Source organism: Protopterus annectens, chromosome 6.part0 (genome assembly GCF_019279795.1).
Source record: "Protopterus annectens isolate FY-2018-M chromosome 6.part0, PAN1.0, whole genome shotgun sequence".
Classification (NCBI taxonomy): Eukaryota; Metazoa; Chordata; order Ceratodontiformes; family Protopteridae; genus Protopterus; species Protopterus annectens.
In genome coordinates, this window is record NC_056737.1 from 1,027,625,132 (window position 1) to 1,027,643,224 (window position 18,093).

At 38.0% G+C, this 18,093-nt stretch overlaps 1 protein-coding gene across 1 annotated transcript in view; it reads right to left on the reverse strand.

Moving 5' to 3' along the window:
* LOC122804652 (inter-alpha-trypsin inhibitor heavy chain H3-like) overlaps positions 1–18,093 on the reverse strand; it is a 1,432,534-nt gene that overhangs the window by 568,019 nt on the left and 846,422 nt on the right. Inside the window, exon 12 of the mRNA XM_044074635.1 lies at positions 10,113–10,294. Within this exon, the coding sequence (XP_043930570.1) occupies positions 10,113–10,294 (182 nt within the window). The remainder of the gene's footprint in view (positions 1–10,112; positions 10,295–18,093) is intronic.

Here is an 18,093-nt window from a genome sequence, read left to right on the forward strand (position 1 = left end):
TTAGCTTCTGCCAGAGCACTCATAAATCACTCTTGTTCATAGGTAAGTACTAGGCTAGCTGCCCTTGTGGGCCATTTTAAGCCTAGTCAGTTTCCCTTTCAAATGCAAGAATGAAACCATATACCTTGTGACTGTGAGGAAAACTTCTTAACCATTATAGCAACCCCAAAATGAGGCCTCCGTCTGCATGGCAGTGCTAAGGGTTTTACACCTTTCACTGTTACTCTTAAATATTTTTGTTTCCAATTTATGGTGATCTCAGACTTGTTATATCTAAGTTCAGGGAGTATGAGGGCTTGATACCTACATTGGAGCTCCTAGGGAAGAGTACTCCTCTGCAAAAATAACTTTAAAGGAGAAAAGCGATGTTCAACATTTGCTGTTCTCTTTTGTGTTCAGTTTTTTTCTCTAACTTGTAGTATATCAGCACAACTGAAACTGCATATACTAAAAAGAATTATGATATAGTCTTTCTGATGACAGCTACTTGCTATGTGTTTTTGACTGGAATGTCAAGACCATTGCTTCACTCCAGTATCAAGTTGATTGCTTGGCATTCATGTCTCAGAAACACATAAGACGTTGATAATGAAGTCTAATCATAATCATCTATATTTCTCACACAAGTGAAGCTCCATGCTTTGCATGGACAATAAGGGTTGACATAATTCAGCTTTGGAGGCTCCTGAAATTCACATGGAAAGTCAGGCCTGTTCCTCTCTGTTCAGTAAACATCTGCAGACCTTTCCCCTTCTCAACAGTCCTAGTGTGAAGTTACACTCATCGTGAGATTCCTTCATTTGGGAAGAATAGAGCTTTTATCATTTTGGGAGACATCCCAAAACCACATTTTCACTTTTCTATTGTAAATGAAAATAGGGGTATGCAGTGATGATTGTATGAAATTCAGAGACTTTCTAGTGTGAGTCCCAGAAGTGTGAGACTGAATGACCAAAAGTGTGGATTTACATACCAACTGTTCACAGAGCAGACAGCACAGGGACAGAATTAATTCATATAACTCTAGCTGGCCCAGGTTATATGGGAGTTATACAGGTCTCAGTGTTACGGCCTATTTTATTTAATACGTTATACATGTCTCAGTGTTAGGGCCTATTTTATTTAATACGTTATACAGGTCTCAGTGTTAGGGCCTACTTTATTTAATACGTTATACAGCTCTCAGTGTTAGGACCTATTTTATTTAATACATTATACAGGTCTCAGTGTTAGGGCCAATTTTATTTAATACGTTATACAGGTCTCAGTGTTAGGACATATTTTATTTAATACCTTATACTGCGGTGGTGGTGCTGCAGTAGCGTTGTCGCCTCACAGTTAGACGTTGCCCGTTCGATCCTCAGTTAGAGCATCTTCTGTGTGACGATATGCGTGAACAGGTGTTCCTTCATTGAAGGTTGGGTGTTAGGCCCAGCAAGCCATCCCGTAAAACTCTACTGCAAATCATTAGTGGACCGGAGTTCCGCTGTGGCGACCCCTAACTGGGAAAAGCCGAAAGACACAAACAAATACAGGTCTCAGTGTTATGGTCTATTTTTTTTAATATGTTATACAGGTCTCAGTGTTAGGGCTTATTTTACTTAATACGTTATACAGATCTCAGTGTTAGGACCTATTTTATTTAATATGTTATACAGGTCTCAGTGTTAGGGCCTATTTTATTTAATACATTATACAGGTCTCAGTGTTAGGGCCTATTTTATTTAGTACGTTATACAGGTCTCAGTGTTAGGACCTATTTTATTTAATACGTTATACAGGTCTCAGTGTTAGGACCTATTTTGTTTAATACGTTATACAGGTCTCAATGTTAGGACCTATTTTATTTAATATGTTATACAGGTCTCAGTGTTAGGACCTATTTTATTTAATATGTTATACAGGTCTCAGTGTTAGGACCTATTTTATTTAATACGTTATACAGGTCTCAGTGTTAGGACCTATTTTATTTAATATGTTATACAGGTCTCAGTGTTAGGACCTATTTTATTTAATACGTTATACAGGTCTCAGTGTTAGGGCCTATTTTATTTAATACGTTATACAGGTCTCAGTGTTAGGACCTATTTTATTTAATATGTTAAACAGGTCTCAGTGTTAGGGCCTATTTTATTTAATACGTTATACAGGTCTCAGTGTTAGGACCTATTTTATTTAATACTTTTCTAATGTTAACACATCATACTTCAGTATGGTTGGCACAAAATGCTGATGATATTAAATTTGGATCTCTTGTAACTTCTTGTTAAGTTTGACATTTATTTGAGCACCATTGCATCTTGGTTTAAAGAACACTGCCTCAGTATTAATAAGAATAAACATGTGGTCTTATATTTTGGAAAACATAGTGTTGGTCTTACTGTAAGAATAGTGTCTGATGATCTAATATTTATTAGTGAATATAAAGATCTCAAGATTACTGTGTCTAATAACTTTAAATTTATAGCACAGTCTCAGATTATAAAAACTAAATCTATGAAAGTGATAGAGTTATTTTTTAAGATCCTAATTTCAAATGGAGCTAACTTTATGAAGAAGCTATTTATAGCATGTATGCATCCTTTAATAAGTGAATTATTATGCATATGTAATTTTATGATTTTTATGATTTTGTATTATCTTTACAATGCTATTGTGTGTGGAGCTTTTCTCCCCGGGTCTCCACTGAAAATGGGCTCCATGGCCGAGTTGGACACTACCCGGTTAACAAATGTAAAATAAATAAATAATAAATTATATAATATACCTATTAGCTTTGTAATACAATATGGGTGATTTACATATTCTATTACGCACATTACACACACACACACACACACACACACACACACACACACACACACACACAGACACACACACACACACACACACACACACACACACACACACACACACACACACACACACACACACACATGTATATGCAAGCTTACTGTAAATTCTTTAAAAACAAAAGTCTGTGCGCTTAATAAAGGATTTTTCACTGGAAACAGACTGTCTACCCTGCTTGGATTACTTTTGAATACTTAGCAATACTGTATAATATTTTAATATATATTTTTTTATTATTTTTTGACTTAGGATGAGTTTAAGTTCGCTACTTCTACTACCATTATCTGATCTGATTAATATACAGTGATTAATTAGATATATATGGATTGAAAATCTTCCACGCAGAGAAGTTTCTTACACTGTTTTCTTTAAAAACAAAAACAAAAAAAACATAAAATGTGAGTGTAAGAAACAACAAAGAAAAGAAGGAAAGATATGTAGGCTTTTGTACGAATACAAGATCATACTGAACCCTTCCTGCATCTTAAGCAGTTGATGTGGCCCTTGAGGGTCCCTATTATTTCATCAAATAGCCACACTGCCAAATTGCATTTCATCAGTAATGCTGGTTGTCGAACTGTTCTTATGAAGATCATGTCACGGTAGGGATCAGGAAATTTGTCCCTTTCCCCACTGTAGTGCAATCTGAGAGTTGGTATATATAATTAGAGGTGGTGTGGGGGGTGTTCAATTAACATTCAACAATGTGGCAGTTCAGTGAAATAATATAGACCCAGCCCTTGATGTTTATAGGTTCATATGTATGTACTAGGCAAATGGCCACTGGTGCCTTTTTAAGCCTAGCTATGTATCCCAAATCAATGACAAGTTATGGTACCCTTAGTAAGTGTAAACAGGGGCTTGCGAGTTGAAATATTGACAAACAGGAGCCTGGGAGATGAACCATTTACAAGCTGCTTGTGGCCATTAGAGACATTGCTGCTAAACCACATTTGAAATTTTTGTTCCCCATCCAGTTGTCCAAGTTATGCTTGAACTGGGTTAGGGAGAATCTCTGCTTCACATGAATGTGGGGTGTTACTTCTAGAGAATGGGGAGTCTCTGGGAGACATACATGTCTCTGCAGCAGTTTATATTACAGACAAGGTTTAAGTGATTAGAATGGGCAATTCTGGTGCTGTTTGTTTTGCAGATATGCAGGAGGTCCATCAGAGTGGGATCTGAAAATGCCCTGTATGCCAGGCAGAGATTTCCCTTCAATGGCCTGTAGGAGAGAGAATACTGGGAATATGGCTTTGAGGTGATCTGCATAGGACATGTTACTTACACCCTGTTTCTGTTAGTGAGGAACCTCAGTGCAAGTTCCAGTTGTTGGATGTGCCTGGTTAGGTACATACCATAGGGGCATTGTACTGAATGATAGGTCTGATGAATGCCAAATACACTGGAGCAATGACCTCCTTGGACCTAGATGCCATACCTTTGTTTATAAGTTGCACAATATAGTGATTTCTTCACTACTATAGACATGTGATGTGAGGGTCAAAGGCTAAATTACTGTCTATGTGCCCCAAGTCCCTAACTACTGGGGCAACTCTTAAGGGAGTGTTGTCGGTATGATAGTTACCATGGGTAGATGAGTTTCTGAAGGGTACTATTATTCTTTTTTTGGCATTTAGTTTTAGTCCATGGCTCTGACACAAGTTATTTGTCTTTATCAGCCCTTCCTGTTGAACCTTAGTGTTGGTGGGTGATTCTATGACTGCTCCTAATTTGCAATCATCTGCAAATTTGGTCATCCGGATTGACCTTGACTTCAGAGAAATAAATGACAAAACGGAGCCATCCCAGGACCCATAAGTAAGTGACTCCACTTGTGACTGACTTCTTTGTAGAGGTGGATTCCCCAATTCTAACTTTCTGGGACCTGTCTGTGAACCAGCTGGCTATCCAGTAGGTGACATAAGAGTTTATACCTAACCTCTTGAGTTTATCAACAATGCCAGAATCAGGTATTGCATCAAATGCCTTGACCAGGTCAAAGTAGGCAGTGAGAACCATTTTGCCCTCATCCATTGCTTTGGTGACCATCTCAAAGAAGTCCACCAGGTTGACTAGGTATGGCCTGCCCTTGACAAAACCAAATAGGAGATTTCCTATGTCATTGTTGGTCATTTGCATGATAATTCTTTCTGTGCCCTTGCATATAAGCCTAGTGAGACTTATGGGTCTGTAGTTTCCAAGGCCTGTAGATGGCCCATCTTTGTGCACATGGAAGGCTGTTGCTGTTCTCCATTCATGAGGCATAAAGCTTGTTTGGAGGATACAGTTAAACAGCAATTCTATAGGGCCAGATAGGTCATGTTTCCTGTTATTTGGAAAGCATTCTGGGATATTGTCTGAGCCCATCGATGCAGTGTTCTTGGCCTTAGAGTGCACATTGAAGACCTATTCCCTAGTGACAGTAGGGAGAGTTATATTTGATGGTATTTCCTGAGGGGGAAGTTGAGGAGAAGAGAGGAGTAAAGTTAGAGCTGAATTTGTCATTTGTCTATTAGTAAGTTTACTATATATTCTTTCTCAGTATAGATGGCTCCATTAACAATGAGCTTGGCACACAAGTGTGTACTGCCTTTGAGATTGCAGAGATAACTAAATAATGCCCCATGGTTGTCCTTGGCCCAAGAGGCCAAATTTACCTCAAATTTGGCTTTGGTAGAATTTATTTATCCTCTGAGTTGTTTGTTTCATTTGATGAGAGTTCTTTTATCTTGATGGGTGCTACACCTCCTAATTTTTTCCATGAATTTTTTCCTTCTGTAATACAGCCTATTGATGTTGTGATTCCACCAGGGTAGCTTGTTTTTTTTGTTATTTCTCTGCTTCTACCTGATAGGTACAGCTGCCTCTATGCAACCATTAACATGACTTTATAAGGTTTCTGCCAACAGTTCTGCATAGGCCGCAGTGTTCTTGGGGATTACAGGGGTTTGTAATTTTGCTAGGTTATTACTTAATAGTAGGACGTTAGCCTTAGAGTAGTTTCTGAACATTCTAGGGTTAGCTGGCTGGGGTTCTTGGTTTTATTTTTACTTCAAAGGCAACCATTTTGGGATCTGATTTTACCAGAGAAGATATTACACTAGGGAGTGTGCAGTACTCTCCCATATTAGTGAGGACTAGATCCAGTATGTTTGCACCCCTGGTCAGCATATTGACAATCAGGTCCAGGGAGGTTGTGTTTACAACATGCAGGTATCTCTGTGGCTGCACACTTGGTGATGTACATGATATCCAGTTAATAAAGTCACCTATGACTATGGTATTGGGTTGGATGGTGAGTGTTTTCGGTAAGCTTAAATACATGTTGTGGGTTTCCTGGGTCATACAGCGGGACATATAGCTTGCAAGGAAGTGGTATGGGATTTTGTCTATGGTGATTGGAACATGGAACAGCTCAAGTACATCATCCTGTTTCACCAGCCTTGAGGTATATTTATTTTTGATGTAAATCAAGACACTTCCACCTTTAGTCTTTGCCTGTGGAGTGGCTTGTCTAAATGTGTGTTAGGAATAATAGATTTGTACTACTGGTGTGCTCTCTTCAGATTTAAACCATGTCTCAGTGACTGCACAGACATCAGCATTCTCTAGGGTGAGGACAGATTGTAGGGAGTGGAGTTTTTTGTTTAGACTCCTAGCATTGAGCAGTAATGCTTAGATATTCTTAGATTTAATTTGCTATGTCTGAAGTACTTTCAGTTTGGCATTGCCTAAAAGGCAGTATGGGGGAGGACAGTGCTTTATCTAATATTCAAAAGCCTATAGGAGAAAGGTGCAGACCATCCCTGGCAAAGAAGTGTGGTACATTGACCATTTCCTTTTATGCTGATAAATATTGCACCACCTTAGAATGACACCAAAAACTATGCTAATTATTATTAAAGTCAGTCATCTTATGTATGTATTGTGGCATAATTCTTAGAGAAGGTAAAATGCTGCTCAGTGCTAGGCTCATACCAGCCTGGGGCACATATTCCAAGATCTCCATGAAGTCTCTCTTCAAATAGTCTAGGGAGGTACATCTCTGGTGATTTACACCCTCATGGAATATGACTGAGTTGTACTTGTACTTCTGAGCCAATGTCCTGAGTGTAATGTGGTGGATTCTGGCCCTGATAAGCAACTGACCATGACTTTCTCCTTACTCATCCTGATGAGAGAGACATCAGTGCATCTACCAGTGGAGTCTCCAATGACCAGAATGTTGGATTGTGTGGTGACTTGCCTTATGGGCTCAGAAGCAGAGGTTCCATGAGATGTGGCTGTATGTGCTCATGTGGTTGTTGCTTTGAAAGAGTGCTTTCATGGCTGCTGAGGATGTCTGTTATGTGTACTTCATCTGGGATGTCTTTGGGGTTTGGGAAGGTTACATTTAAGTGCCTCAGCATATGTTAGTCTATGTATCTGCTTTGAACTGTGTGTGATGAGTGCAGCATGTGTACTACTGACAACCTTATTCAATTTAGGAGTGCTTTTATGCGAGAACTTTGCCTGCAGGGACATTGTATAACTTCATCTCTTAAATGCCTTAACAGTTTATTTGAAAATTAGCTGATTGTTGATAAACATGAGGCAATTTCTACATTGTCTCAGGATGCCCATATCCACCAAGCTGGTATCAGACATAGTAGGAAAGTTCATGTCCATGGCACCAGGCCCTTTTTTATTGATTAGACAGTTGAGGTGACAAAATAATGTCAGAAGTATCTAGTTTACAACTCTGAGGGCAGTGCTTATCACTGCAAACTAATTGCCCTGTGTGCAACTAGGTGATAGTGAAATTTCAAGGCACTTTTACAGGAAAATGTCAACTCAAGCTGTTTGTGTCTATATACAGCATTGCCAAACTCTTGAGTAGAAAGTATTGAAGAAGATCATGATGATTTATGGATAAAGTATTTAGAGACATATTCTGAAGTTAGGTAAGACAGCAGCTAATCAAGCAGTACTTACTGAAAAAAATGAATTTACCTTGTCAAAAAAGATGAAAAGAGGGGAGTCACCTGAATGGCAGCTGCTTGGCTACTACTACTGCTGTTGGTCTAACCACACGCTGCTGGAATAAAATGCCCCCTTTACTTCTTCTCTCACCAGATGCAAATCAGTAGCACCAATCCGAAGATGAGAAGCAGGTCACAGGATCTATGGTGATCAGCATTCTTGTTCCAGATGATGCAGGGGTCTATAACCTTGTTGTAACCTTTTTCTGGTAGATGCCTTTAATAACAACCAGGCCAATCATAAAGATTCCACACAGACACTCACTACCCAATCAGTGATATTCAGGAATCAATGCCCTCTGTTCCTTCTCTCAATGGGAGCAAAATGTAAGCAGAAAATTCTAAGCTAGCACCTATGAAGCAGTTATTAGGGTTTCCAGTGATCTTCAGTCTAAAGAAAATAAGGTCTCTATACTTCGTGTCTCACCAAGAGCACAACAGAAGCTCTAACCCCAAGACAACTACAAACTGGCAGAATGCCAGCTCTCCAGTAATTGTTGGTCTTGGACTACATGTAAATTTTAAAGGTAAGATGGGAAAAATGGGTTAATATCCTAAGAGCTGCAGTATGTACTAAGCAGTTAGATATGAAATATGGGGTAACTTAAGCTTTAGCTATCTAAGGGAGAGCCACTAATTTTAAAAGTGCAAGACAGATTGGGAGGGGGGTGGACACTTAGTATTCTGAATCTATAGAATAGAGTGGGATGGCTGATAAATTTGTTTTGCTGAAGGGAAGTGATTTCACAACATGGTAATTTTATGCTTACTGACAATAGCCAATGAAAGAAGAGAGGGAAGGAAAGATGTGGTCAAATTAACATAAGGGGTGGGCAAGATACGTGAGTTTGAAAACACAACAACAAAAGGGTGGGAAGATGAGGGAAATGTAATTTCTTTGTGTAACTCACAAGAGACACAGTTGTGGTTTCTAAATATTAAATTGAAAACAGAATACAAGTAAAACACAGTGTAAATGAAATACACCACAATATACATAATAAAAGAAGGCAATAAATTAATACAAAATACAAGAAAGCAAAAATAAACTAACCATTCCCTTGCAGCAAGTGGTGGCAGAGTCTGGGTGAGCTTTTCAGGTAAAGCCTTGAAATGTTTTATTTTACCCCTTAAATAGAATGTTTAGTTCCTAGCTCCATCCTCAGTTTGCAGGTAATTAACCTTAACTGATCTGTTTAATTTCTGTTTGGCACACAAGAAACACAGCTGTGGTCTGTTTCCTAGTTTAAATGTGTAATTGAAAGCAGAATACAAGTAAAACACAATGCAAAGAAAATATAACAATCTACAAAATAGAAGAAGGCAACAGAGCAGTGAAAATTACAAGAAAGCAAAAGCATACTAACCTTTCCCTCACAGCAATCTAAGGTAGAGTCTGAGTAAGCTTTCCCAGGAAAGTCTTGAGATACTTTGTTTTACCTCTTAAATATAAGGTTTAATTCCTAGCTCTTAGCTTACAGGCAATTAATCTTAATTGACCTGTTCTAATTTCCGTGTGACTCACAATAGATACAGCTGTTGTCTCTCTCCTAGTTTAAATATACAGTTGTAAGCAGAATACAAGTAAAACACAATATAAAGAAAATACACCACAATATACAAAAGAGAAGAAGGCAACGAAGTAACATGAATTAAAAGTAAGCAAAAACAAACTAACTTTTCCCTCACAGCAATCTAAGGCAGTCTGAGTGAGCTTTTGCAGATATTGCATTCTGTTTGATTTACTTCTATCTGTGTACATGACTATATCAGCTCTTGCCAATGTGCACAACTATGAACATTGATTTAACTGATCTAGTTATATCACATATCCTTATGGTGACTCCCCAAAATACTGTAATGCAAAGGTTCACAATATCTCATATAAAGCTGCAATAGTTTTTTACAAACATGCACACTGGACTAACCAAATCAAGTTTGTGACTATATGAAAACAAACAAATTGAAACAATCCTTTCAAGTTCAACCCCACTATACCAGAATCTGCAGTGAATCAGAAAACGTGACACTAATTCTGTATCTGTAGACTAGTGTTGGTAAGGAAACTGGGTAAGATGTAGTGACGAGGGTGGGAGATGTAAGAAGGAAGAATTCTAGCACAGATGGTTACATACCCTATTTGAAATAAATAATATTAATACTCAGACCTTGATGGTGTCTTCTGATTGAAACATGTAGACCTACCACAAAATATATGCAATATGTTTTACTTACCTGAAGTTGCAAGGCTGCATCTGAGCCCTCATAAATGCGACGTGCCAAGCCTTTATTTTCCAGTGACAGCTTTTCCAGGAAGTTATAATCTACATTATAGCCAAACCCCAGGCTGTACAGACTGTAGTCTCCTTGGTTGGCATTTCTGACATTTTCTTGGATTACTGCAGGATCTCTTATTCCTACATAGAAGTACAAATGGATGCAGAAACATTTTTCAGATGTGACTTGTGATGAAATGTTATTTTATTTTAATGTGTTTGTTTGTATCTCACAGTATCAAAAATGTCTTCTCTTCAGATGTCATCAGAATAAATAAATACATCAACAAAACTAATAAAAGTCAACACATCTTATCAGTTAACATTCCTTCAGCTGTATTATAGACCCATCTTAAATATCACAAAGTCTTGTAGATTAAATTATTCATAAATATCACAGGCTGACAGAATTAACCAGTGAGTGTCAAAATACCACAGACATTAGTGCTACAACAAGCTTTATTCAAATGCTTTATAGAAGTTAAGCAAAACCTAGATAAAAAGTGTCTGTCGTCATGGATGAAAAAACTTTTTAATACAGTATATATGCAAGAATTTATAGACATAATGAAAAGGAAAAACTAGAAGATGCAACTGCTCTGATGAAGAGACCAAAATTCACAAGTCCCAAATAGAAATCAAACAAAAAGAAATTGGTCTCACCACGATGTAGTTTTTAAAATAAGACTCCGTAACTCCGTAGTGCAAAAAAGAAGTGAAACTTTATTCCATATAACAAGAGAAACGATAAGCGCTTTCGGGTAGGTAAGACTACACTTCATCATTCATCTGATGAAGCGTAGTCTTACCTACGCGAAAGCGCTTATCGTTTCTCTTGTTATATGGAATAAAGTTTCACTTCTTTTTTGCACTACGGAGTTACGGAGTCTTATTTTAAAAACTACATCGTGGTGAGACCAATTTCTTTTTGTTTGATAATGAAAAGGAACCACAGAATCTGAATGAATGGCTGTTGAAAATCATTCTCAAATACAAACAAAACAAGTTCATCCATCCATCCACACCCCCTTTTTCCCACATTTGCGTATGAGGCTGGGGTGTCACTTCAATACTGGCAATCATCTAGACCTAGGATTTACACCACCGGGTGGCTAGCCCTGTTATGGAGAAAAATGTAAATAAATAGACAAATACTGGCTGCTGGTAAAATTAAATCAAAATCAAACTAAAAATAATAAAAAAAAAAAACCTTGAGTATCAACACTGTTTTTTTCTTTATTAAAATAAAACTCTCTTCAAAGGAAGAAGAAAGTACTTACATTTTAATAACGTTAAAGGATGCGAATGCTCATAGTTTTTAGGCTATCTTATATTGTAACTTTTATTTTTATATTTGTTCTCAGATAGTGCAAATAATGCATATGGGGCACAGAAACATATGAAGAATGAACAGTTCTCAGTTCATACATTTGGTCTACAAAGCAGCTGGTGATGTGCATTTCTGATCACCTTGACAGAGCACACTAGTGAAACAAGGAATCAGTGAAAACAAAAATATTATTATATACATACATATATATAGATATAGCTATAGATAAATGAACAGTGCCAGCAAAAAAGGTGTCAGAATTTACTACACCCCTACTTGAAATTCAATATATATAAATCTGCATATCCTCACTACTTTGTATTCACAAAGGCTACAAAAGAGAATGCTGTGAACAGCAAATGTCTAAACATCATATTATGAATTCATTTTTCCTGATGGGGAATGTGCTAGTGCCCCCTCCCCTTTCTAATATAATTATCCCAAATTTAACAAACATAAAACAAGGACACAGTGTACACTGATCAGCATGAAGTTTTATGCCCATTGCCAAAATTTTTAGCTTTTTATATTTCATTCAGATGATATAATAAGTCAGAGGACTGAACATATTGTATGTGACCTGGATTCTTTACATACTCGATTTGTTTTTGAGCAGGTGGATGGTCCTGACCACAGGACCCCCATTTAGCCACATCTTAGTTACACAAATAATTCAGTGACAAAAAGAAAAATAATGTTCTCACAAATTAAGTATCAGATGTAGTAGGGAGCGTTCGGTCCCACAAATTACAAGTAAAGGAATGAAAACTGGAAGGGAACACCATTTATTGTCAAAATACCTCATAATGCTTGAAGGACTAAAGAAACTAAGCAAAACAGAAAACCGATGTGTATGCACATAGCAAAGGAAATAAGAGTATTCATCAGCTAAGTTTTAATGTTAGGAATGGACAGCCATCTCGTCTGACAGAACGATGAGAGCTTAAAGAATGTAGAACCTGACAAGGGGGTGATGTAGGTTACATTATTATAGAGTAGGCATTGTTCTTGTGTTCTCCAAAAAGTGTTTATGGCAACCAGAAAGTAGAAAGTGAAAGATATTTTCTATTGCTGGCAGGAATGAAATAAGTCCCCTACTATGAACTTTGAAAACAACATTTTTCCAAGGGAAGTGAATCCTTATGTTTTTTTGCAGTAAAAGAATGTTGTAATGTAGTGAGGACAAAGTGAGACTACCTGTCAAATCATTGGGCTACAGCCAAAGTGAAGACTTTTATAGATTAATATGCAAGAGAATAGATAAACATGAAGGTGGCTTAAAATCCACCCCTCTTTGTAGTGGGTTATACGACACTGTTCTATCTCAAAGATGGTTTCTGCAAACATTTAGTGAGACTTACAGTTTAGATAAGTTTATTTCTGCTATATTCTGAGTTTGGAATCAGCAATTTCTTCACAAGAGACATGTTGACTTCAACTGTAAGGAGCTTATTAATGGGAAATGACATGTGATATGATATGGATTATAGTTTTGTCTATATATCATCCACATAAAGTGAAAGAAAGACAGTAGAGCATGTTGCTGGTTCCATGGCACAGATCAATGGAATTCTGAGTGTGTCCTTGGAAACATCATCTCAAACAGGGAGCCCAGCTGGGCTAGGGGAAAGAGCTGTAGATTCTCTCTTACCTGTAGGAGTGTATTGATCTCATTATGTCACGAATTAAAATAAGGATCTCCCTATTTTTACAGAGGGAACAAATTGCTAAATTAATGTATCTGGTCGAGGTATTTCTGAGCTAGTCCAAGTTGGGTTTATTTTGTATTATTCTGCCTTTATCCTAATCTTTAGAAAGACACTTGTTTTTCTGCCCTTATTCCTGTTCTAGTCTTTAGAAGTAGTTTTGTTTGAATTTCTTTTCTCATTGGTTCTTTTCTATTTTGTAGTGTCCTAATAATGATTTTTTGTGCCCTGCAACTTTTTTGGAAGTCTTTAAGAAGACTATTTTGCTTTTTTTTTGAGCCTTTATATACACATTTAATGCCGCATGACCTTTGCTATGTTTCAGCATTAGAATAAAGTGCCTTGGTAGCCTTCTTTGCTCCAAATGGGATATTCTAAAGTTACTCGTAGAGAAAATGAAAGATGGAAGTAAGGCTTTCTCAACTGTGGTGGTGCTGGTGGTAAAGTTATAATCTCTCCAATGTGCTTTCATTGGCATACAGGGAAGATGGTACCATATAAACTCTCACAGTACACAGTATCACCCCTCAACTCTGTCCAGAACCAGCTGGCTCACCATAAAACAAAGGGGTGCCCTACTTGGTACACAGCTCTTTAAAATACTACATCAAGAAACATACTTCTAGATTCATAGGTAGGTTCAACGCAATCAGTCTGCAGACCATTGTAAGCCTAGCAATAAAGCATATTCAAAAGTTCACTGCAACTTCATGGAGGAGAAGTCAAGAATAACAGGAGAGAATCTGAGGCTGCCCATACAGCTATCTAGGTTTACCTTAAAGGTGGCAAGGGTGCTGGTCTGCCTGACATGTAGTGGTCATTTGTACCAGAAATGAGGGATGCATTGGGATATAAATAAATCCTGCCAATATGTCTTATCTGTTGATGAAGGCGTAGTTCCTTTAATCATGTATTTGAGGTACTGTTTGTTCTGTGAAGAAATAGGAGGTGAAATAGAGTCAGGACTTCCATGGCTTGAAAAGCAAGACGCAGTTCTGCATGGAGGAGTCTATAACAGACTAGATACAGAAAGAGGGTTAACAGTCTGTTCTTACAATTAAAATATTTGAAGTTACTGACCTTTATAGTTATGAATCTATGAGGTCACTCAAATTGAGAGATATGCTTAGGCAAACACATGCCAAAAGGTGCATTATATTCAATAATAGGTCTGATGATATATGAGTAAACTGGAATTATTTTTTTTCTTTGTCTTAAGTGGAGATGCCTCTGTAAAGTAGATGAGATAGATGTAAGGCTTTGTGAACTACTGTGCAGCCATAATTGTCAAATGATAAGAAATGAGCAACAACAGTGCCACGATCCTTTACAACAGTGTTTGATTACATTGTTTTTACCTATATGGCATGTCACAATGCTTTGTTTACCAGAATTAACTATTCTACATTTTTCACATGTAATTTGAGAACATTGCTCTTACACCAGTTATTAAAATGATCGAAATGTCAGAGTAATTGTGAGTCAGTAGAACATTGAATATCAACAGCTAATTTACAATCATTTGTAAACTTAGGTCACCACAGGCCAGGAGTGCTGGCCTGAAAGGCTGAGAAAGAGATGCCAGATAGGACGGGGTCTGAAACTAAGCCATGTGGTCATGAGGCACACCACTGGTAACTTTTTTTGCTTTCAGAACTAGCACCTGCATCTCTAACCACATGGGTTCTGTCAGATATCCATTTAGCTATCCACCGTACTACATAAGGATTTATATTCAGATTTACATGTTTGTCAAAAGTGCCTGCATGGGAGCCTGGGTAGCAGCACAGAAGCTGACTGACATTTTATCTAATGTTAGGATTCATGGTCTTGATAATACTTATTTCAGATACCTTTATATACCTGATTTAATAAGATGTATTTGTAATTTGTACGGTTAATTCGCACAAACCAAGGACTGCTTCTTTTTTCCCTCTCTCCCCTCACATCATGAACTTGCATTTGTTTTCAATATTATGCAATGTTTTGGGATAATTCGCTAACCTTACAAGTCTGTACAGCTTCACTGTTTTGAGTTTGTTGTTAGAGTGCTGTTTGTTGCATGAATAAAGTTATTCTGATATTTAAAAAATAGTTTCTGCATGGGAAAATTGTCGAAAGCTTTGGCCAGGCTTTCCTATTCATTGCTTCACTTAATTTTTCTAAAAAATGAATGAGGTTAAAGACATAGGACCTTCCTTTGACAAAGCATAAGTAGTGATGGTCCAGGGTTAAGAGATTTTTAATGTGCACATTAATGAGGTCTGAGATTTTATGGTTCATAGCTTTACATATGAAGCTAGAGAGTCTTATGTTTTTATGGTAATTACGTATTATCGCAACCAGATTTTTGCGGTAATAGCACTTGCTTCCCGATCATGACAAATGTCCGTTAATGTTATTAAAATGTAATATAGTATGTTTTCTTTTAACAGTACACCTTATTTTCTGGACTGCTATCTATACAATGTGCAAGACATGCTGTTGTTCTTTCTTAATGGTGTTTACTGGCACATCGTTCAATGGGCAGACTTGCAGGAAGCGACACTGGTGCCAGTAGAAAGAACAACAGCATGTCTTGCATGTTGTACTGATAGCAGTCCAGAAAATAAGGTGTATTGCTAAAAGAAAACACTCTGTATTACATTTTATCAACATTAATAAACATTTGTCATGATCGGGATCCAAGTGCTAAGAGGCATTGTGTTTGATTTCCAAATAAAATCAGTTCAGTCATGTCATATATATTGGAATTGGGGGGGGGGGAGGCCAAAACATTGCAGCGAGGGTGCCAAATTCAAAAAAGATGCATATATCTCTGATCCGACAACTTTCCACTACGCTTAAAAAATGCACATGTAAATAAATAACCACATTCCTCAGAAACCTGAATACCTGCTGTTACTGGCAAACCGCTACTGAATGCCTTAACCAATTCTTGCATTCAGCTACGGCGATAAAGGATGCTACAGCAGCCCTGACAATTGAAGCCAAACTGGAAGGAATGTATGTAGAATGGCCATTATTTCACAGCATGGGCTGACAAAGAACATTCAGTGGGCGGCCTTGCAATGCAGCGACATGCTGCCGCCAGTAAAGAGCACGAAGAAACAACAACCGCATGTTGTGTACTTTGTGTTGGTAGCACTCCAGAAAACAACCTATTTTGTTAAAGAAAACACACCGTTTTCAATTTCAAGCACATTAACTTGCACATTCACTGATCCAGAAGCAATCACTGTTGTCATGAAAATCTGGTTGCGATAATACATAAATACTGTTTTTATACTTGGTTACCAGGTTCAGTGGTTGGGCCATCCTTGGGTAATGGCATTGCAATGGCTGTTTCCTAGGCTTCAGGAGTGTAACCAGTGGAGAGAATAGGAGTGTAAGCAGTGGAGAGATGGGTAAAGGCATTGCAATGGCTGTTTCCTAGGCTTCAGGAGTGTAACCAGTGGAGAGATTTAGATCAAATCCTTGGGTAAAGGCATTGCAAATGCTGTTTCCTAGGCTTCAGGAGTGTAACCAGTGGAAAGATGGGTAATGGCATTCCAATGGCTGTTTCCTAGGCTTCAGGAGTGTAACCAGTGGAAAAATTTAGATCAAATCCTTGGGTAAAGGCATTGCAAAGACTGATTCCTAGGCTTCAGGAGTATAACCAGTGGAGAGATGTGTAATGGCATTGCTATGGCTGTTTCCTAGGCTTCAGGAGTGTAACCGGTGGAGAGATTTAGATCAAATCCTTGGGTAATGGCATTGCAATGTCTGTTTCCTAGGCTTCAGGAGTGTAACCAGTGGAGAGATTTAGATCAAATCATTGGGTAATGGCAGTGCAATGGCTGTTTCCTAGGCTTCAGGAGTGTAACCAGTGGAGAGATTTAGATCAAATCCTTGGGTAATGGCATTGCAATGGCTGTTTCCTAGGCTTCAGGAGTGTAACCAGTGGAGGGATTTAGATCAAATCCTTGGATAAAAGTATTGCAATGGCTGTTTCCTAGGCTTCAGGAGTGTAACCAGTGGAGGGATTTAGATCAAATCCTTGTGTAAAGGTATTGCAATGGCTGTTTCCTAAGCTTCAGGAGTGTAACCAGTGGAAGGATTTAAATCAAATCCTTGGGTAAAGGTATTGCAATGGTTGTTTCCTAGGCTTCAGGAGTGTAACCAGTGGAGGGATTTAGATCAAATCCTTGGGTAATGGCATTGCAATGGCTGTTTCCTAGGCTTCCGGAATGTGACCAGTGGAGAGATGGGCAATGGCATTGCAATGGCTGCTTCTTAGGCTTCAGGAGTGTAACCAGTGGAGGGATTTAGATCAAAAAGGTTAAGTAAGGGGTTGATATAGGTCATATTTTTCACTGATAATCAGGCAAACGGGTATATTAGTAGGGCCTATGGGTGAGATATTCTTAACTTTTAAGAACTTGTTCCATAGCAATTAAAAGGGGTGCCTGGTATTCTGGAATCTATGGAATAGCTACTGACTGTTGACAGACTATAAGCTGCACTAACTTTGTCTGCTAGAATATTTATCTATTTCTTTTAGGTGAGAGAATGTAGCATTATTTTTGGAATCCCCCTCTGACATCAAAACTAATTGAAAAAAGTTTCACTAATAACCTCAGGAATCATGCACAATCTTTTTCCAGTATCCAAACACCTGTAATCAACAGTGCAGCATATACTCCTTTGGCATATTAGTCCACACTCTGGCAGTCTCTGCCCAATGACCTCAAGGAGCTCTCCTCTTATTTAAAATTCCACAACTGGTTTAAGGGTTTCTTCTTCAAGGAAACCAGATGCATCTGTCTCAAAAAAAGCCATGTTACATAAATACCAATCAACTGCTCTGCTCCTATGCTTCCTACCCCTAACCCTAACACTTCGTAACCCCAACCCTAACACAT